The sequence below is a fragment of the Chiloscyllium punctatum genome, chromosome 16, assembly GCF_047496795.1.
Source record: "Chiloscyllium punctatum isolate Juve2018m chromosome 16, sChiPun1.3, whole genome shotgun sequence".
Lineage (NCBI taxonomy): Eukaryota > Metazoa > Chordata > Chondrichthyes > Orectolobiformes > Hemiscylliidae > Chiloscyllium > Chiloscyllium punctatum.
Genome location: NC_092754.1, coordinates 35,150,560 through 35,173,525, shown reverse-complemented (window position 1 = coordinate 35,173,525; position 22,966 = coordinate 35,150,560). Strand labels below are relative to the sequence as shown.

The 22,966-nt window shown below is 38.9% G+C and overlaps 2 protein-coding genes across 5 annotated transcripts in view; one reads left to right on the top strand and one right to left on the bottom strand.

Moving 5' to 3' along the window:
* Nucleotides 1–22,966, bottom strand: part of mtor (mechanistic target of rapamycin kinase) — a 356,079-nt gene that overhangs the window by 187,747 nt on the left and 145,366 nt on the right. The gene's annotated exons all lie outside the window — the stretch shown is intronic.
* Nucleotides 3,816–22,771, top strand: angptl7 (angiopoietin-like 7). The gene is made up of 5 exons (XM_072586718.1): nucleotides 3,816–4,476; nucleotides 12,208–12,308; nucleotides 13,619–13,813; nucleotides 14,029–14,227; nucleotides 14,659–22,771. The coding sequence occupies exons 1-5, from the start codon at nucleotides 4,095–4,097 to the stop codon at nucleotides 14,826–14,828; spliced, it is 1,047 nt and encodes a 348-aa protein (XP_072442819.1). The 5' UTR covers nucleotides 3,816–4,094; the 3' UTR covers nucleotides 14,829–22,771.

Below are 22,966 nucleotides of genomic sequence, written 5' to 3'. Positions count from 1 at the left end.
TCAAACAGTGACTACTGATGATCTCATTTGGAAATGGATGCAGAGTGGTAAAAGGAGTATCTGAATCACTGACGTATGGAAGGATAGACAAACCAAAGCACAGCCTAAGAAGGCACTTGTATTAAGTTGACTTAAATCCTTCAGAGCTTCACTTCCTCTATTTCTATTTCTGATTTAAAGCCTCCTACAAATCTACTCTTGCTCTGCCTCTGGTTAATTCTTTCTTTTTCATCAACCTGATGAATGGCCACACTGCTGGCTACAGAGACCTGAAACTTTTGCAATCTCCCCCTAATTTCAACACTCTCCTTTGCAAGATCCTTCTTAAAGACAATCTCCTGCATCAAACTTCTGGATAGTCTCCTGAAATCTTCTAAGTTTCTGATCAAGTTGATAAGTGACAAATAACATCCATGACCACACAGCGACCATCTCAAACAAATAAGAATCTAACCATTGCCTCCTGATGTTTATTACTAGTATCAATCCTAGGGATTACCACAGACCAGAAAATGAACTGGACCAGCCATATAAATAATGTGGCTATAAGAACAGGTTAGATGCTATGGATTCAGTATTGCAACTTGCCTCTTGTCTCCCCAGTGCCTAATCACCATCTGCAAAGCACAATTTAGGATTGTAATGGAATATCATCCCCTTGCATGGATGAGTGAAGTTCTTACAACATTCTAGAAGCTTGACACCATCTAATACAAAGCAGTCCATTTTTAGAACCAGCCACTACGCTCAACAGTCACTATCTTCACCCCAATGCACAATGAATTGCAGCAATTTCCTGTGTTTAACTGGAGGAAATGGCAGCTCATGTAGGAAAGCAGGTTGGATAAGCAAAATTATAAAAGAAATATAAAGGTACGGACTGGTATCAGTGTGGATATGGACGCTGACTGTGGACATTGTCATTAAGGATTAGAATGCAGTTGAAGATGTGTGATGAGGACAAGGATAAATTCTGAAGAGAATGTAAAGGTAGAAATGAAGCACTGTTTGGGAACGCTCCGCCTGTGGTACAATGACTAGGAACAGAATAAGTGATAATGGTCCCAAAGAACGTGAAAACAAAAAAAAAAGAGGAATCTGAGAGGATATAGTGAGTAACTGTAGAGAACATGGAGGAAAAATAATTGAACATTTCAGGGTTCTATTCTGTTGCTATTAAAATGTCATAATATTGAACTTGCAGCAAATTCATGCCCAATCTACAGTATGAATCTGGCACACAATCTCAGCCATCAAGCTTGTATTTGGATTTCAATACCCATACTGTTGCAGAGATGGAAGAATTAGAACTATTGTGACTTGGATTTTTATCACAACATTTTGTATTTCTGCACATGCAGATTGCATTTTGTAATTCTTAAAACCAGCAACATGTTTTTTAACAACATATGTCATTGCTCTAATCAACAAATTATTCTTACTTTGTGGTATTTACATCAGAGGTCAGACTTCATTAAGTGTGTTGTAAAAGTGTTAAGTGAAGCACTCTGCATCCAGATGTTGGCAAAATGAGGTTCTGTGGTGTGCATGGGAGCAAGTTACTTCAATGCAGTCTCGTTTGCAGAAATCATGAACAATGCAGCAGCATGGGGAGACAAGAGACTTTAAAGAAATACATTTTTAAAAATCAGTACTAAACGTTTGAACAGAGGAATATTTTGCGGCGGCATTGGTGATTGAAAAGTAGTAAATTTTAGGAGACAGGTTGCAGCATTTATTTAAAATGAGAAAATGAAAAGACACTACCAATTTGTGAATTACAATGTTCTGTTCAGTTCATAAAACTCCATAAAACTAATATTTGGTAAATGACAATAATTATTATTCCTAGTTAATATATGCCAAGGGGTTTTAAATAGACATAGTTAACAGTTACTAAAGAAACTGTCACAATTTGGTGTTGATTTCCAAACAGCATTCAATATCATACTACACACAAGGTTACTTAATGAAATAAGAGGACATGCTGTTGGGGGTAGAATACTAGCATAAATAGACTACTGGCTAATTAAAATGCAGAGAATTAGGGTAAAGGGAGCATTTTAGGATGGCAACCTGTAACCAGTGAAGTGACCATAAGATAAGCAGCAGAAGCGGGCCATTCAGACCAATGAGTCTGCTCCACCATTCAATGGGATCATGGCTGATCTGATAATTATCAGCTCCACTTTCCGGTCTTATCCCTATGACCCTTGATTCCCATACTGATTAAATATTTATCTTTGTCTTGAATATACTTAACTCCCAGCCTCAACAGTCATATATGATAAAGAACTCCACAGAATCATCACACTCAGAGAACAATTTCTTCCTCATCTCTGTTCTAACTGGGCAACCTCTTACTCTGAGATTGCACCCCCTGTAAGGTCATCCTCATTCTTTTAAATTCTATTGAGTACAGGCCCAAACTACACTATCTCCACTCATAAGAAAATCCCTCCATACCTGGAATCAACCTGATGAATCTACTCTGGACTGCCCCTTTGCTAGTATGTCTTTCCTTTGATAAGTGGATCAAGACTGCTCTCAATGTTCTTACAGTGGTCTAATTAATGTCTTGTATCGTTTTTTCAAGATTTCTTTATTTTTATACTCCATTCCCTTCGAAATAAAGGCGAACAGTTAATTTTTCTTCCCTATCACCTGCTGAACTTGGATGCTAGCTTATTGAGATTTATAGATGAGAACTCTAAAATCCATCTGTGCTGCAGCTTTTTCCAGTCTTTCTCCATACAAATAATATTCAGCTCCACTATTCATCCTGCCAAAGAGCATAACCTCATTTTTAGGATGGCAACCTGTAACTTATGGAGTGACACAGGGGTTAACGATGGAGTCACAATTATTTACGGTAGATATGAATGACATGGATGAAGGAAGTCAAATATCCTATAGTCAAGTTTGCAGATGACACTGTACAAAAATAGGTGGGAAGGCCAGTAGTGGGAGAATGGCATAGACAGTTTAAAAGAGATTCAGACAGGTTCAGAGAGTGGATAAAAACTTGGAAGATGGGATGCAATATGGGGAAACGTGAGGACAGACATCTGAAATTCTGAAAGAGCTGGCTTTGATTTACTGTATGCAATGTTATTTAAAGCAGTTTATCTTAATTTCAGTTAACATGTGAAGTATATCACAAAATAAAAATGCAGTCAACTTTTGAAACATAATTTTGATTACAAATGACTGCAGGATAAATCTGCAACATGAGTCACATGTTGTGGCTAACCTCAAATGAAATGTATATCAGCTGTACAAGTAAGTGAAACAGCATGCTGCTTAAGTATTTTAACAGTCTGAAGTAATCACCTCATAGTATCCTGTCTGCACAAAAATGAAAATTGCTGACTTTTGTTATTTTGTTACTTTTCAAAAGATATTTATTCTAACATGATGCAGAATAGATTTTATGCTTAAAAACTCATTGAAATCCACATGGACATGTGTGCATTTTTGAGTGTGGTGTACTATTGGAAGTTATTACTGAACTGTATTAACAGCTTTGAATATTTTATCTCATCACAGCACATATTTATAAAAAATGGGACAAAAATACAAAAACCTGTTGCTGCCTTCCTCCACAACACTGGTAATATGATATCAGGAAAAGCTGACAGGACTGAAGTCCTTTGCTCGCCAAATTTTAAACAAAAGGCATCCTTCTCTCAAAGAAAACTCCAGCCCACATTCCTGTCAGCACCTGAGGCTAATTGATGGACTGGGAGGAGCCTGCCATATGTGCAGGAGCAAGGAATGGGAGGGGCACAGACTAAAGATGCATTAGGTATTTAAGATGCTGTGTCGAGCTATTTTCAAGACTGCCTATGATTTTCAGAAAAGGACACCAGGAACACGTAATTCGCAAGTTTCAATCTCCACTGGATAAACTGCACAAGAAGAATTTCTCTCAACAATGTGCTTCTAATTATTCTGAACTACTAAAACAAAACGTTAAAACACTCTGACAAAGTAGATCATTAGTTTTGTTAACGTTTTTGATAACGTAATCCAAAGCGGCAAGTGTTTTAAGACCAAGGACATAAGATTTTTACATTAATTAAATTCCAAAGATGACAGTCAAAATTTTCCTTTGGCTTCTTTCATTTACTTTGTTCCTCTGCATCGTTTCTCCAAGCTACAGCCGGGTTCAGAAAGCACCTCGGAGAAGGGGTACTGCAGGAGGAGTTAACATTCTGAAACTCATGACCTGCTGTGATGATCTTAAAGAACTGAAAATCCAGGTGGCCAACCTGACTAGCATTCTGGCTGAGCTTAGTAGGAAACAGGAGACTGACTGGATAAATGTAGTCATGCAAATGATGGAAGTGGAAAATGGCTATCGGCAGATGGAATCTCGTATTACAGAAGCTGAAGGAAAATATTCTGAAGTCAACAATCGGATAGACATTATTCAGCTTCAAGCAGCCCAAACAGTTACACAGACATCAACAGGTAAGAGCAGATTATTCTAGTGAGGAAGAGATGGGAAGGAATATGTATTAAACGCATTTGTCACAAGAGTCAAGATTAGAGTGGTGTTGGTAAAGCACAGCAGGTCAGGCAGCATCCGAGGAGCAGGAAAATCGACGTTTCGGGAAAAAGCCCTTCATCAGGAATGAGGCAGGGAGACTCTGGGGTGGAGAGATAAATGGGCTCTCTCTATTTATCTCTCCACTCCGGAGGCTCCCTGCCTTCATTCCTTATGAAGGGCTTTTGCCCGAAATGTCGATTTTCCTGCTCCTCGGATGCTGCCTGACTTGTTGTGCTTTTCCAGCACCACTCTAATCTTTACTCTGATCTCCAGCATCTGCAGTCCTCACATTTGCCTCCGTATTTGTCATAACGTCAAGTTTGGAATTAATAAACACAGGCAATTGAAATTTAACTTTTAAAAGGTGTTTTAGCCATTGAAAAAATATTAAAAGCACTTCAATTTGAAGATAGTTACAACTATTTCTTTATAATTGAAATTAAATCAAAGATAATACTTCACATTTATATATCAGTATTATGAAAAAACAGTTCACATTTATCAATTATGAATGACAACTTGCATTTGTATATCACATTTAACAAAGTAAAATATTCCAAGGAACGTGATAGGAGCATTATCAGACAGAGCCTGACAGATGAAAGCCAAGTTTCTACTTAATAAAACACAGCTGTATAATGTAGTCTGGGTATTCCCAATTTTCTTGAGCGAGATCCCATTCAAACTCGTATAAAATTTGGAAAACTTTCAATGATGTGGACTATGGCTCACAAAGAATAAATCAGGGATCATATTTGAAATGAAAGAGCACAGTAATGCTTCTCCAAAAAAGAAATGTGCCTTTGAACTCACTCACCTCAACCAAACCCTCCCAAATCCTCTGTGAATAAGGCTACTAAACATTTTTATATTTTACTTACTAACAGATTTAATTTCACTGTATTTTCTTTCTGCAACAGCCTACATCAAAATAGTGCAGATCTTTCAAGATTTTTTCTGACTTGTTAAAGTAATCAAGATATTACTTTTAATTCATATGAAAATCAATTAAAATTAAGCCATGCATTCATCATTTACAGAAGATATTTAATGCTGTCAGTACGTAACATGGAGTTACGCAAGAAACTACAGAACTGATACAATAGAATGTTTGAGTTTATTTTGCCTGAAGAGCTATTATGTTCAAATTACATTCTGTTTTAGCACAAAATACCAATGGTTAAATTTGAACAGTCTAAAAAAATTTCATCTAAGTTTTCAAAAATTCTGTTCTCTCACAATGCATTTAAATGCTGCAGTAATCACATTTATTTTTACTTCAATATTACAAGACTTTTTGAATCAACTGTAATAGTGAGAACACAGATGTATACTGGCAGTTTAATTTTTTTCTTTTTATCTGTTAGGTCAAACTTTGCAGGAATAAAAACGGTCTCCTCATATGAAACTAATTTTAAAACAATCATTCATTCCTATCTCATTTTATGTAATGGCTGAATTTATGTGCATTCTAAATTTAAAATAGCGAAGGCAAACCCATCACTTGAAAACCAGGGCATGGCATAAGTGACAACATCATGATGGGATCCTACATCATTTTTAACAGTGTATGTATTGCAACTTGTGAATCAGGATTGTATCGCAATGGCCAAGAACCCCACTTTTACATTCACTGGCTCAAATTTCCTCAAAGCAGAACATATTGTGAAATTACCAAAGGGCTTTCTATCTCCAATCTCAAAATAGAAATCCATGCCTGCCAGCTCCCACCCTATACATTTGCGTGTTTAACACACCAGTAGTAAATTCATATTTACATATGTAGCCGGAGTCCATACAAAGAACACTCACATTCCATTCAGAGACCTTGAGTCTGTGATTCACATTCTATCAGACGGAGTCAATGAGACAAGAAATCTCAGCAATCTTGCATTCTCACCTGCTAGTGAAGCAGACCAAATGGCATACTTTCGCTATTCAATCACTATCTAAAACAATGCATGAAAGGATCCCACTTTTCACTTCACCTAAAGCAGTCAGAAAGAGTCTGGAAAGATTGAGGCTCTAACCATTTATATCATTATTCAATTTTTGATCTCATTTTGAGAAAATAGATCCAGTACACTGCTCTCTCTATTTTACATTGATTCAGCTTCTATTGATACATTGAATTTTAGAATGGTTTCCATCCATTCAGTCTACTGAAACTGGAGTCCATAACCCAACAATATTCATAGATCCACATTTAAGCTGCTAAATTGGTTACCTTATTTAGTTCTACTATATATGAAGACCCAATTATCTGTACTGCCAAAGGACAAAACTATCAGCTTGAATCAATGGTAGCATGCTTGCCTCAGTTGCAGATTCTAGACTAGGGGGACACATTTATACACTTAAAAATGTGTTGCTGGAAAAGCGCAGCAGGTCAGGCAGCGTCAAAGGTGCAGGAGAATCGACGTTTCGGCATAAGCCCTTCTTCAGGAATGAGGAGGGTGTGCTAAGCAGGCTAAGATAAAAGGTAGGGAGGAGGGACTTGGGGGAGGGGCATTGGGAATACAATAGGTGGAAGGAGGTTAAGGTGAGCGTGACCTCCCTCATCAGATCCACACCCCCCACCAACCCAACCTCCACTCCTGGTACCTTCCCCTGCAACCGCAAGAAATGCAAAACTTGCGCCCACACCTCCCCCCCTCACTTCCCTCCAAGGCCCCAAGGGATCCTTCCATATCCGTCACAAATTCACCTGCACCTCCACACACATCATTTACTGCATCCGCTGCACCTGATGTGGCCTCCTATACACTGGGGAGACAGGCCGCCTACTTGCGGAACGTTTCAGAGAACACCTCTGGGACACCCACACCAACCAACCCAACCGCCCCGTGGCTGAACACTTTAACTCGCCCTCCCACTCTGCCAATGACATGCAGGTCCTTGGTCTCCTCCATCGCCAGACCATAGCAACACGACGCCTGGAGGAAGAGCGTCTCATCTTCCGTCTAGGAATCCTCCAACCACAAAGGATGAATGCAGATTTCTCCAGCTTTCTCATTTCCCCTCCCCCCACCTTTTCTCAGTCCCAACCCTCAGACTCAGCACTGCCTTCTTGACCTGCAATCTTCTTCCTGACCTCTCCGCGCCCACCCCCTCTCCGGCCTATCACCCTCACCTTAATCTCCTTCCACCTATCATATTCCCAACGCCCCTCCCCCAAGTCCCTCCTCCCTACCTTTTATCTTAGCCTGCTTAGCACATCCTCCTCATTCCTGAAGAAGGGCTTATGCCCAAAACGTCGATTCTCCTGCTCCTTGGATGCTGCCTGACTTGCTGCGCTTTTCCAGCAACACATTTTTAAGCTCTGATCTCCAGCATCTGCAGTCCTCACTTTTTCCCTCCTGACACATTTATACAGTCCAGCAACCATCCAGTACTGTCAGAGGTGTCATATTTTGAGTGAGATATTAAAGTAATGTTCTATGCAGTTATTCAGATGCATGCAAAAGATTCAATGCACTCTTTTCAAGGGAGAAAGTTTGTCTAGGAAGAGGCCCTTCATATTTTGATTGCCTGTGCCATCTTACTATTATAAAAACGTAAGCTGAATTTCTCTAAACATCAGCAGCATAATTTTAAAGGTCACATCAAATTTAATCTGGATCAATCTAACACCAGTTGTGCTTTACTGTCAATTACTTAGCCATTTAACTGATTTTGTTTTAAAAGTAACACATTATTTGGTAGGACAACACTGCTCTGTGTTTCAAACTGCACCTTTCAACAATAACTTAAGCAGAAGGTATTGAAAATAGACAGACACCTTAGTCTTTGTGTGTTCTGATATTTATCGAAGTAGTATATCAATGTTAGATTAAAGTACATTACATTGATGAGACCTTAATGAAATTTTAAAATCATTTTGCCATTTCATGAAGTTCAAAGTAAAGATGTCAGAGTATTTTTTTTGGGGGGGGGGGGGATGGAGAGGTGGGAGGAGTGAGGGGTGAGCGGCAGATGAGGGGTGTGGGAGTTGGGATGAAAGAGGTGGAGGAGGGGAAGAGGTGGGAGCAGGGTGTTAAGGGGAAGGGTGGAGGGGTAGGGAATTGGGGGAAGAGGTGGGTCAAGGGGGAAGGGGTAGAGGGATTGGTGGGTAAGTTATTGGGGGAGAAGAGGCAGGGCAAAAGGGGTGGGGGAAGAAGCAGGGTGAGGGGGTTGGGGAAGAGGCAAGGCGAGGGGCTTGGGGAAAGAGGCAGGGTCAGGGCGTTGGGGAAGAGGCAACGCGAGGGGCTCAGGGAAAGAGGCAGGGTGAGGGGGTTGGGGGAAGAGGTGGGTGGGGGGAGGAAGGAGGACAGTTGGTGGAGGACCTAAAAAGATCATGATATTCTACAATATGAATGAACTGTTAAATAAGTTTAAAATATCAGGACAAGGTTTCAATCAGAATTCAGTTTCTTTTCATACATCCTAGACACTCAACCAATTTGGTGCCATCTGAATGAAGTGCTAAAACAGACCTCATCAGTTGACAGATTACAGACATTTACACCATAATGATGTAAAGATATGTTCTACCAATAAAGAATGCTTCTGAACCTAAAAGAGAGAAAACACAAAATTTCTGAATTTTTTGTTCAGGTATACAATGACCAGACAATAATTTGTTTTAATGTTGTAAACCTATCTTGATTGAAACTGGACGACAACAATTTTAAATCTTACTTGCAATGGTTTGAGAATGTATGTAGTTAGTGCTACAAGAGTGACTTGTCAACGTAGTATTTATCATTTTGTGATCCTTGATAATTGTCTTAAGGTTATTTTTCGTCTCTCATTTTTATCATTTTCCACTAAAGTCACATTCATCGAATTATTAATCGAGAGATGGTGAGCATCCTTCAATGACTTAATCAAATAGCCTTATTTCATGAGCAAACCAATACAGTAAGGACTGTTGTCAGGCTCTTCAATCATCAAACATAGCACAAATGAGGCTGTCCCTTTCTTCAGTAAAATGGGTTTTAACTCCCTCGGATAGAATTGTTTTGTAACTGCGGGTTTTCATCATCCACAGCCCAATAGCTTGGCCTATAAGTTGAGATGTTGCAATTATGATTTGCAAAGTTTAACAAATAAATGGTCATTTTGAGCTGCACATGAATTTTCAGAAATAATAATCAGATAAATGTGACTTTAGTGGAAAATGAGAAAAATGCGACAAAAGTAACTTTAAGACAATTATTAAGGATCACATAATAATAAATACTGCATTGACAAGTCACTCTTGCAATAATGACTAACATATGTTCTCAAACCTTTGCAAGAAAGATTTCAAATTGCTGTCATCCAGTTTCAATCAAAGTCGGTTTACAAATTAAAACAAATGATCGCCTGGTCAATGTAAACCTGAATAAAAATTTCTGAGATTTCATTCATACATCTCAATCTTTAGCTGCAATTATAAACGTCAATTATTCATGCAAATGGCACATTGAGGGAAATAGAAATATTATGTAAGGCAGAAAGACACATCCATCCACAAGATCCAAAAGCTATTTTCATTAGGTGCAATCAATCAAATTGTTTAAATGAATTATTGCAGCAATTGTTAAACCATTCGACTCTAAAATAACTATATGTAATAATCTATCCCGAGAAATATGCAACTGCTCATTCAACGTATGACATTTTAGTGCATTGCCTGCCTCACAGAGCCAGGGACCCAGGCTCTATTCTAACATTGAGTGACCATCTGTGTAGAGTTTGCACATTCTCAATGTCTGCACTGGTTTTCACAGGTGCTCTGGTTTCCTCCATAACGATTAAGCCAAATTATGTTTTCAGAATACCTATGTACAGAAGCTTCCATTCACTTTACTGCTGAAAAAGCAAGAAACCAAGTTGATGTATATTCTCTCTAGTCCAAGAATCCTAATGCCAAATACTGTACCCTATTTGATACCGAAATTCAAATCAGCCACTTTAGCATAGGAAGCAATTGTAAAAGAAGTGTCAAATATCTTGAAGGACCAAAGTTGTTCTGCTTTGTTTATTTGAATGGTGAAAAATCATCTGGTTGCATATTTCACTTTCTGGAGTACTTAACAGTTCTCTGCCATAATGACTTCAGAGTTCTATAAATAATGTAGTTTCCCTTTTTGTTGCTTCTGCACCCAACCTATGAAGTGTGCTCATATTTATTTAAACTTCCACTGAACAATCCAGCCCTGCGCTTTCCTTTACCCTGGACATCTGACAAGCCACAATTTTGTGAACTGAACCATATTTTGGAAATAGTTCAAATAAACAGTAACTAGTATTGCTGAATTCAAGAATACACACAAACCAACATATTACTACCTTAACCTATTCTTGATAAATAACATTCAACAAAAAGAACACAACAAAAATTTAAATTTTCCACAAGTTTGTTTTAGTGTTTTTTTTAAATCATTATGGTATTGGTAAGACTTATTTCTCAAAATCTTCCCAAAGTTAAATTTAAAGTGGAAGTGTCTCTTTAATGTTTCCAAGTTACATAAAAAACTATTCATCAACATAAATTCAAATGGGCTGAATTAGAAGTGCACTATTCTGACTTTAATTAGGTTTGCACTGTCTTTACATCTAACAGCCAAGCTCAACTGTTCCAACCTCTGAACTTGTAAACATTAAATAATTAATTTGCTCCCTTTAGTAAAAATACAGAAAAGCTATAAATTTGCATGGCTGAGTTATTTCCATCAACATAGCTTAGGTACGCTCACTGGTTTCTTTTGTTTTGGAAGATAAAAACAGTATTTAAAACAAGTGACTCAAATTAGATCAAATGTAAATATCTACAAGTTTTTATTTTCTAGCCCTAGACAGCAGTAAACAGAAAATTCATGAAAAGCAAATTAGGGAGTATTCTCTGGTGTGCCAATGAAGAGTAAGTTGTGATTCTGAACTTCAAAGAGACAGTTAAGTGTATAGTCTTTGAATTTAAAAAAAATAAACAGAGTATGGTTAACATACTGACCAATTTGTCGTTGGAAGCACTCTAAGGCTGCCATTATCAATACATTTAGGAGTGAATTGGGTAAATCCCTTATGAGAAAGGGCTCAGGCATTGAGATACAGAGTAAAATGTAGTAATTCATTTATGATGTCTATACATTCTGACGAAAGGAGAAGCAGAAGAGTTTTGAAACAAAACTAAGATAAATTAGGATAAATGAACAATTTAATTCAGTTTGTTAAAGCAAAACACAAGTCTGTACCCACAATAAAATAATGCTAACATAGTGGATACAAAATTTACACAGGAATAATACACAGAATATTTCAAAGTGACCTGTATGTATACTGCATTTGCCAATATTCTCACAGCTAACACTTGAAATATCAAGATAATTCTCAACTCAGTTCAGTGCTTTCTTACTGTAATAGTGTGTCAATATTTAGCCTTATTTCATTGACAGTGATAAAAAAAAATGAATGGACTTTTCCTGGTCAAGGGAGTATGACACATCAGCACAGATTTCAACCACTGTTCAAATTTATACCTCTCATTGTGGAAAACATTTTACAAAGCTATTACTAGAAAGGAGGCCACTCTTCATTTTTGCTCATGTATACACAGTAACAGTAAGAGTCTGACGTAAAACTTGGGAATTCTGGAATAATAATAGAGCTCAATCTTCTGTTTGCAGATGCCATCTATGACTGCACATCGCTATATCAGAAGAATTACCGAATATCTGGAGTATACAAACTACCTGCCGACGAGTTCCTGGCAACTCCAGAATTTGAGGTGATGCTGCTCAAAAGAGACATCCTTTACTCTTGTCATCTTTTGCACATGCTTCACTGTCACAAAATATTTAAATTGGTAGACTGCAATACACAGACACGTTATTTATTGTTTGTGAAGATTATACTCCTGTACGAGAATTGTCCATGAACACTAAAATATTGTCTCTCCACTTTGTGATCCTTATAAACACGGAGAATTTAGCCCATAGTTTTTAATGGATTTTACTGTTGAAAGAGGGACTACAGTCTTGTGACTGCTCTCGCATAAGAATTTTAAATCGAAACAGTACTGCAATAAGTAACAACAACCCTGCCCTTTTAATAATTAATATCTTATTCCATGTTCAAATATCTTTATTGAAGTTAGAACAGAGCTTGCTTGAATGATTCAAATCCATTTTAATTTATGAACTCTCTGTCAATCAGAGAACTTTCAATCATTTGGTTTCTGCCACTGACAATGAAATCGGACCAAAAGGTTGCAACATTTCACAACAGGAAGAAAGCAGCAACTATCTTTTTAAAAATTTAATTGATTCACAGCAGCAGAAGTCTAATGACAAGAATGTAATTTAATAGAATGTGGCATGGTGGCTCAGTGGTTAGCAGTGCTACCTCACAGCACCAGGGACCAGGTTCGATTCCAGCAGTTTGTGCGGAGTTTGCACATTCTCCCAGTGTCTGCCAGAGTTTCCTCCCACAATCCAAAGATGTGCAGGTTAGGTGAATTGGCCATGCTAAATTGCCTATAGTGCTCAGGGGTGTGTAGGTTAGGTGCATTAGGGATAAATGTAGAGTAATAGGAAATGATTGGTTAGGATACTCCTCAGAGGGTTGATGTAGATCTGTGGGGCTGAAGGGCTTGCTTCCACACTGTAGGTATTCTACAGAAGTCAAATGCAATTAACTGGAAATATACAGTCAGCTAGTATTTGCAAAGATAATTAATTAATTAGGATTACTTATGAAACATTAACATTTCATTCTATTTTTACAAGCTACTTTCATTGTATTTTTACAGTAAATTGTCCTTAGTTTTAGTTCTAATTTCCAGTATTTCCAATTTGTTAATTTGTATCTTTTACATAATGCTTTCGATTGAGCTTACCAAATATGAAATCCAAATCAAAATTCTGCATTCATCCACATGATGAGGCAATATGTTATGGGTCAAAACTTAGAGGAGTCAGAATATGTTATGGGTCAAAACTTTGAATCTTATTATCAGAGAGTGAAAGTCTAGTTGATAGCATCAACTTTCAAGAATACCTTTTATGACATATTGAATAATTACTTGGACTATTACAGGTATACTGTGACATGGAAACTGAAGGTGGTGGTTGGACCGTTATACAACGTCGAAAAGTTGGACTAAGCTCTTTCTACCGTGACTGGAAACAGTATAAGCGAGGGTTTGGCAACATCCGTGGGGACTTCTGGCTGGGCAACGATCACATTTTTCGGTTAACGAGGCAGCCAAGTATACTGAGAATTGATATGGAGGTAATCCATTTATTTATTCGTTATTACAAAATAATGATTTCTGTTTTCAGTTGGAATATTTAACAATCAGAACTGGAGAAAATCACGTAACATTTAAATTTGCATCTTAAAAATGAAGTATACTCTAAATGTGAATTAATGCATTCATTAACATTTACAACATGGTAGAAACAAATTATATCATGTGAGTGAACTGTTTAATTATGTAACAATAGGACTGGGAAGGACATACTTGTTATGCAGAATACGACTACTTTTCAATAAGCGATGAATTGAATAGCTACAAATTAATAATTGGAAATTACAATGGGACAGCTGGACGAGATTCACTCAGATACCACAATAATACTGCCTTCAGTACAAAGGATAGAGACCATGACAAGTGTGTGGACAACTGTGTACATTTCCGCAAAGGTAAGAGCCAATAAGTAAACAAAAAGAAAACAAGATGCTGTTGTGCCCTGGATGGATCATAGAATTTTCAGTTAGCGTTCATTTATACAATGCTATAATAAAATTAAGTTCCAGAAGGAAAATAATAACCTTTCGTAAAACAATTCCTTGCAATGGGCGTGTCTGACTAAAAATAGAAAAACCCTTCAATAGTAATAAGGATTGTGAAAATATGTTGCATAATTACTAAGTATTGGTAAATTCTATGAATGCATTGCAAAGAAAAATCGCTGACTGCACTGGTCTGGAAAAGACCACAATGACCACCTAGCTCTTGTAATTTTGAAAAATATTTACCATTAATCACCTTGCCTGCTGCCTTCCCTAATTTTTAACCATAAAAGAAATGATACCACAACTTATATAATAGCTTATTATCTTATCTTCTGCAGGTGGTTACTGGTACAACTGTTGCTCAGATTCTAATCTGAATGGAGTTTACTATCGTCAAGGAGAGCACACTCAAAACTCTGATGGCATCACATGGTATGGTTGGCATGGTTCAAGTTACTCACTAAAACAAGTTGAAATGAAGATTCGACCTCAAAGCTTCAAGCCCTGAGTACTTGACAATTTGTGACTTCATAAATGGGAAATTTAACAGTTTGTAATGCATTTTCTTACTAAATTATGGATTGATGGATTTTTCAATGCAAAGCTTTTCAGAAAATCCTTTCATCTCTCTGCTAAATCATTCACACACAATTAGATGTCTGAAAATAATTACAAAATTAAACAAAAATTACTAGCTTCCCTAAGACGTCTTTAAATGTGTCAAAGAAAAATTAAATACACTTTTGAAATTTTACAGCAAAATATCACTGTGGTCTTCAATAGAATTAAATGATATGAAAGCTAATTTTATAATCTGAAACATAACGCAAATTTAATTAGAAAGCAGACTACTCCAAAAGAAAACATTGATGCTCAGTTCTCAAATATAACAAGAAAACGCAGAAACATAAACTGCCTCTCCCCAAATCCAAAAGTGTACGCATGAATCAGTGACTCATAAGGAAATTATATTTTCCCACTAGCACTGTAGATCCTTAATATCAATCAGATTGTTTGGAGAGCAAGACTGAAGTGCCAGACCAGATGGAATGTGGCACTATATTAAAATGCTTTTTAAATGTAATTCGTTATTGATTGGTCAGACTAGAATCAATTGAGTATGTTTTCTTTCTTTTGCATAAAGCTTGGAACTAAACAAAATTATGATCTGTTATGTCCAGTGACTAGTGACAAATGTTAACATCCCCGAAGAAGTTATAGTTTACTGAAGAAGTACATTTCCAAATACATTTTATTTAGGTTAGGAAGGCAAGTTACTGACATATATTTGATGGTTTATTTTCTTCAATCTGGGCTGCATATTCTTCCATGGGACAAGGTGATATACCCTGTTGCCAAAATATTTTCTGGCTTTACTTTATTATCCCTGTCATTATACTTCTCAATGTCAAGATCTGAAAGCAAAACAGGATTGAATGTAGAATACATTTTACTTAATTGAAAAAGTGTAGAGATTCACTTTCAAAACCATAACAACACCAAAATACTAGCAAGTTCACCAAATGAAGAGCTTGTTTTAAGGGTTTCAGTATTTGGTGCAACTCTAAGTGTGCCTACATTGATTAAGGGGTGCCAACATTTAGCAGATCAAACTATTAACATAGCCTAGTTGCAATCCAGTTTTTTAAAAAATTAATTCATAATAATGGTGTCACTATGTCAGCACTTATTGCCCACTGGGCAGTCAAGAGTCAACCAGATTACTGTGGGCCAGACCAGGTAAGGATGGCAGTTTCCCTCCATAAAGGACGTTAGTGAACCAGATGACAATGGAGTTGTGGTCATCATTAGCTCAATTACAGATACTCAAATTCCACTATCTACTGTGGCAAGATTCTTACGTGGGTCCCCAAAACATTGCCAGAGTCTCTAAATCAACTGCCCAGCAACAATACCACGAGGCCATCGCCTCCCTAGGCTCTCTCGCAGGATTTCATGCAAACACTGCACTGGAAGTGACACTTGGTTTGACAGTAAGTTCAGGTTCAAGGTCACCACCAGCTATTTGTGTATTCATTTGAACAAACGGGTGTAAGTCTTGGTAGGAAGACAGAGAACATCACCTCTGATCTCCTTACTTATCTCTCTACTTCTTGTTCCAGATTTGTTGCTCCCAAACAGTAGGTGTTTCCCTTGGTGGAAGAGGTTTGGAAAATCAGCCCCTTGTCAAAATTCAGAATATCCGAGGTGTACCTGTCTTGATAGGGGGGAGTTGGGTGTCAGGTGTCAAAGTAACAACTCCAATGAAAATAATTCATGTGACTTTAGCACATGCAAATTCATGTAACTTCTAAATTGTTAACTGTCCTTTCGTATACTGAAATTGGAGAAAGTGGGGACTGCAGATGCTGGAGATCAGAGCTGAAAAATGTGTTGCTGGAAAAGCGCAGCAGGTCAGGCAGCATCCAAGGATCAGGATAATCGACGTTTGGGGCATAAGCCCTTCTTCAGGAATCCTGCTCCTTGGATGCTGCCTGACCTGCTGCACTTTTCCAGTATACTGAAATTAGACAATTTGTCCATATGGGGCTGCAGTTGATGAACAACTTTGGTTCATCTTAGAGACTGGCATGTATCTACGTGCACAGGAATATTAGCATATTTAGCTGAGTGAACTTGCTTCTTCTCCAGTGATAGGATAAAGTTAGCCCATGAGATGCCAAAAGAATACCTAAATTAGGAAATAGTGATGTATTGAGAATAGATGACAAGAAAATTCAGCTCTTAACTGGAGCCAATATTCATCTTAGTTTAAGATAGGATTTATTATGGTTATCAACAGCTAGTTATCACATATGGGTTAGAGACAGAACTAATTTATTTTCTACTGTTGTTAAATAGCTCTTGGTTTATAAATTGCAGTTAATAGAAATTGACAAGATATGTTGTGCTTTAATGATAAACTTGTGCATCATTTAACAGACAAACTTGTACTTTATGTAGGAAAGCCATTAAATACTATACTTCTGCATTATTTTCTAATATTAATTATTAGATTATAAACACATACTTAAGCTCATTTTGAAAACTACAGTGGAGAATAAGAATGGACCAAAATAGAACTTTGTAAAGTTTACTTTATCATTAAACACGTGACTGCTTGTAATAAACTTTAGCCCCACTGTGCAGATAATCACAAATTAGCTTGATTTTGTTTGATCTGTTGAGTTCTTGCAATGCTGGCACAGTTCAGTGGGACATGCCAAAGCAGAGCTTAGTTTCCTTACAATTATACAGCAAGCTTTATCAAAACTAAGGACATTAGTGCAAGGCTATTTCTTTAAATGGAGTAACTAAAAGACTGACGTTGGAATTATTACTGGAAGTAATATCCAATTAAATGAATTAGCCAGCTAATTGTATCAAATTCCCTTTGACAAAACCTTGCAAAAAATATTCATTTCAAAACTCACATTAGAAACTAACTCTTGGAACACACTCAAATATATTGCAGGCATTGAAATTACACCAATGTAATATTAAGAAAGACCTGGTTCATTTGTTCATTCCAGCAGTCAGAAGTACCACTTCACTCACCCAATATTGTCAAGAGAGTTTCAAACATTCCATTTAAAAAAACCCAAACCCTTTGCTGTAAACTTATCTTTAAAAGAGAGCTTCATGAAGGAAAGGTGTAACATGCTGATCAAAAATCACAAGTAACTTGTATAACCAGGTTAGCGAGTACTGTTTGCAAGAGTTGAGCAGTAATGTAAAATTAGTTTTTTTTCCCCCCTAATATTCACATTCTACAATGGTATTACCATCACTGAATCCTCACTATCAACATCCTGGGGGGCTACCATTGACAGAATCACAATTGGGCTAGCTGTAGAAATATAATGCCGACAACAGCAGGTCAGAGCCTTGGAAGTCTACACAGAATAATTCACCACCCTACTATCCAAAGACTGTCCACAATCTACAAGGCACAAGTCCAGAGTATGATGGAATACTCCCCACTTGCCTGAATGAGTGCAGCTCCAACAATACTCAAGAAGCTTGACACCATCCAGGTCAAGGCAACCCGCTTGATTGGTACCACATCAACATGCAACCACCCCTTCCACCTTCAACTGACTGAACTGGTCCTCACTCTTAACACCTCCAAGCCCTCCGCTTCTTCCTCTCCCACCGACCCAACCAGTACCCTTCCACCGACACCCTCCTTCGACTGACTGAACTGATCCTAACTCTTAACAACTTCTCCTTCCAATCCTCCCACTTCCTCCAAACCAAAGGAATAGCCATGGGCACCCGCATGGACCCCAGCTATGCCTGCCTTTTCGTCAGATATGTGGAACAGTCCATCTTCCACAGCTACACTGGCACCAACCCCACCTTTTCCTCTGCGACAGTGATGATTGTATTGCCGCTACCTCGTGCTCCCACGAGGAGGTTGAACAGTTCATCCACTTTACTAACACCTTCCACCCCGACCTCAAATTTACCTGGACCGTCTCAGACTCCTCCCTCCCTTTCCTAGACCTCTCCATTTCTATCTCGGGCAACCGACTCAACACAGACATTTACTACAAACTGACTAACTCCCATAGCTCCCTAGATTATATCTCCTCCCACCCTGCCCCCTGTAAAAATGCTATCCCATATTCCCAATTCCCCCACCTCCGCCGCATCTGCTCCGAGGAGGACCAATTCTACTATCGAACAACTCAAATGGCCTCCTCCTTCAAAGACCGCAATTTTCCCTCCGACGTGGTCGACGACGCTCTCCACCGCATCTCCTCCACTTCCCACATCTCTGCCCTTGACCCCCGCCCCTCCAATCGCCACCAGGACAGAACCCCACTGGTCCTCACCTTCCACCCCACATACATCGTAGCATCCTCCGTCATTTCTGCTACCTTCAGACAGACACCACCACCAGGGATATATTTCCCTCTCCACCCCTATCAGCATTCAGAAGAGACCACTCCCTCCGCGACTCCCCCGTCAGGTCCACACCCCCCCACCAATCCAACCTCCACTCCTGGCACCTTCCCCTGCAACCACAAGAAGTGCAAAATTTGCGTCCACAACTCCCCCCTCATCTCCCTCCAAGGCCCTAAGGGATCCTTCTATGTCAGTCGCAAATTCACCTGCACCTCCACACTCATCATTTACTGTATCCGCTGCACCCGATGTGGTCTCCTCTACATTGGGGAGACAGGCCGCCTACTTTCGGAACGTTTCAGGGAACACCTCTGGGACACCTGCACCAACCAACCCAACCGCCCCGTGGCTGAACACTTTAACTCCCCTCCCACTCTGCCAATGCAGGTCCTTAGCCTCCTCCATCGCCAGACCCTGGCCACATGACGCCTGGAGTAAGAGCGCCTCATCTTCTGTCTAGGAACCCTCCAACCACACGGGATGAATGTAGATTTCTCCAGCTTCCTCATTTCCCCTCCCCCCACCTAATCTCAGTCCCAACCCTCGGATTCAGCACTGCCCTCTTGACCTGCAATCTTCTTCCCGAACTCTCCGCCCCCACCCCCTCACCGGCCTATCACCCTCACCATCACTTCCTTCCACCTATCGTATTCCCAGCGCCCCTTCCCCCTACTTTTTATCTCAGCACGCTTGGCACACCTGAGGAAGGGCTTATGCCCGAAATGTTGATTCTCCTGCTCATTGGATGCTGCCTGGCCTGCTGTGTTTTTCCAGCATCACATTTTTCAACACCCCCTCCACCACCAATGCTCAGTGGCAGCAATGTGTATCAGCTCGACTTATAAGGCAGAAATTTATCAATGCTGCTTAGACAGCTCCTTCAAACTCTCAACCACTGCCAGTTAGGAGGAGAAAGGCAGCAGATACATGGGAACACCAACAGCTGCAAATTCCCCTCTAAGCCATTCACCATCCTGACTTAGAAATATTTTGTCATTCCTTCAGTACTGCAGGATCAAAATCCTGGAATTGTCTCGCTGTTGGCCTTGTACATCTACATACAAAAATTCAAGAAGGCAGCTCGCCATCACCTTCTCGAGGGCAACTAGAGACGGGTAATAAATACTGACCCAGCCAATGATGCCCACATCCCATGACTGAATAAAAACAAATCTCCTCACTATAAATCTTGATTAGATCCCCTACAGTGTGGGAACAGGCCATTTGGCCCAACAAGTCCACAATGACCCTCTGAAGAGTAACCCACTCAGATCCTACCCTGTATTTATCCCTGACTAATGCTCCTAATTCTATGGGCAATTTAACATGGCCAATTCACCTAATCTGCACATCTTTGGACTGAGAGAGGAAACCAGAGCACCCAGAGGAAACCCACACAGACATGGGGAAAATGCGCAAACTCCACACAGCCGCCCTAGGCTAGAATCGAACCCAGGTCCCTGGTGCTGGGAGGCAGCAGTGCTAACCACTGAGCCACCATGCCGCTTATACATTTCATATGAAGCTTATCTGACAATCTAGCCATGTTGAGAATTACTAAACTTTATCTTCGACTGGAGAAGCTAAGACTGTTTTGCTCAGAGAAAGGAATGCTGAAAGGAAACTTGTTAGATATATTCAAAATCAGTAGGGATCCGGACAGAGTAGATCGGCTGAAACTTCTCACTTGTGATAAGTCTAGAACAAGAGGGCACAGATTTCAATAATTGGCAAAAGAAACAAAAAAAAATTAGTATAGGAAAAACAAGTTTCATAGAATGGGCGGTTACGGTCTCTGAAAGGGAATTGGACTGTGATCTGAAAAGGAAGAATATTCTGAGCTATGGGGAGAAGGTAGGACAACGGCATTAAAGAAATCATTTAGGGTGTAGGTTTGCTCACTGAGCTGTAGGTTTGATATCTAGACATTTCATTACCTGGCTAGGTAACATCATCAGTGGCGACCTCCAAGTGAAGCGAAGCTGTTGTCTCCTGCTTTCTATTTATATCTTTCAGAAGTTTCAGAAATGACAGCCAGACTACTGAGACCCCTCAGAATCCTAGTAGCACACAAACCCACCAACACTCTCAAACAAAAACTAACAAACTTAAAAGACCCAGTACAACCCATGGACAAAACCAACATCATCTATAAAATTCCATGCAAGGACTGCCACAAACACTACGTAGGACAAACAGGAAGAAAGTTAGCCACCAGGATACACGAACACCAGCTAGCCACAAAAAGACACGACCCCCTCTCTCTCATAGCCCTACATATGGATGAAAAAAAACACCATTTCGACTGGGACAACACATCTATCCTGGGACAGGCTAAGCAAAGACATGCCAGAGAATTCTTAGAGGCCTGGCACTCCAACCACAATGCCATAAACAAGCACATAGACCTAGATGCCATCTATCAACCCCTCAGAAAACAAACAGGAAATGACATCACCACAAACCCCAGGAACTCCATCCAAAAAAAAGATATAAATAGAGAGCAGGAGACAACAGCCTCGCTTCACTTGGATGTCGCCACTGATGATGTTACCTAGCCAGGTAATGAAACGTCTGGATATCAAACCTACAGTTCAGCAAGCAAACCTACACCCTAAACCTCAACCTGAGCTACAAACCTTCACAAACCTTGCGAAAGAAATCATTCATTCAAAAAACCAGTGCAGACTTGCCAGGCCAAATAACCACCTACTGCACTAGAATAATTCTATTACCTTGAACAGTTTTGCCCTTCCCAAAAATAAAACCCACTTAACTAAATGTTCTTTAAGTGCAGAAGTAGTTGTAGACAACATGATTGCAACTTTTATTTTCAAAAGTAACCTATACATGTTATTAACAGTATATAAAAACATTAGCAGTTTTATTCATGTCATAAAGTTATGCATCTACTACAGCAGTCTACCGCAAATGTAACTGGATCTATTTGGTATATTATGCCAAGGCTCAACCCAGAATAATGACCACATAATTGAGGTCACCCACAGGGAAGATAGCAAAGTTAAAACAACATTTACTAAAGGAATCAATAACTTTAGATGAAATAAAGAATTGTTGCTTTTTTAAAAAGAAAATCTGCCTTTCTAAAGAGAAAACGGGTGGTAAGGATTTTTAAAAAGAAAATACACTTGCATGCTTAATAATTCCAAACTCTGAATATGCAACAGAACTTAAAAGCTTCGGCTGATGCACAGGATGAAAAGTTACTTTAGTCAAGGAAAACTGAATTATTGTTACAAGATGTTCCGTTCTATTGTTTTTAATTGTGCAAAATTATGAATTGATGTAAAGGCAAACAAGTAGCTTGATTAAAATTGTATAGCTCTTTAGATTCTTTGTGGAAAGTGTCTACGGAGAATCTTCATGCTTCTGCTTGGTTTGCAGCATGTTTTGTTTAAACAATTTGCAATTTGCTTCGTTGCGTAAGGTATTTACATGCAAGTTACTAGAAACTGTTAGCACATTTCTAGACTAAAGTATCAATATTAGTCAATTTATAAAGGATTGATTTTCTCACCATTTTGTGGTACTTTTGTTGGCTTCAAGAAAGTAAATTTCTTAGTGAGAAACAAATGTCAATTTGTCATCCGGGGCTACATACAACTTGTCGTGTAATGTGTAAAATATGTAGCGTACAACAGCAAAATAAAGTTATTAATGCAGTAATGTACAACTTTATTGCGTTGTACAAGTCTAACAAGGTTCTTCTTA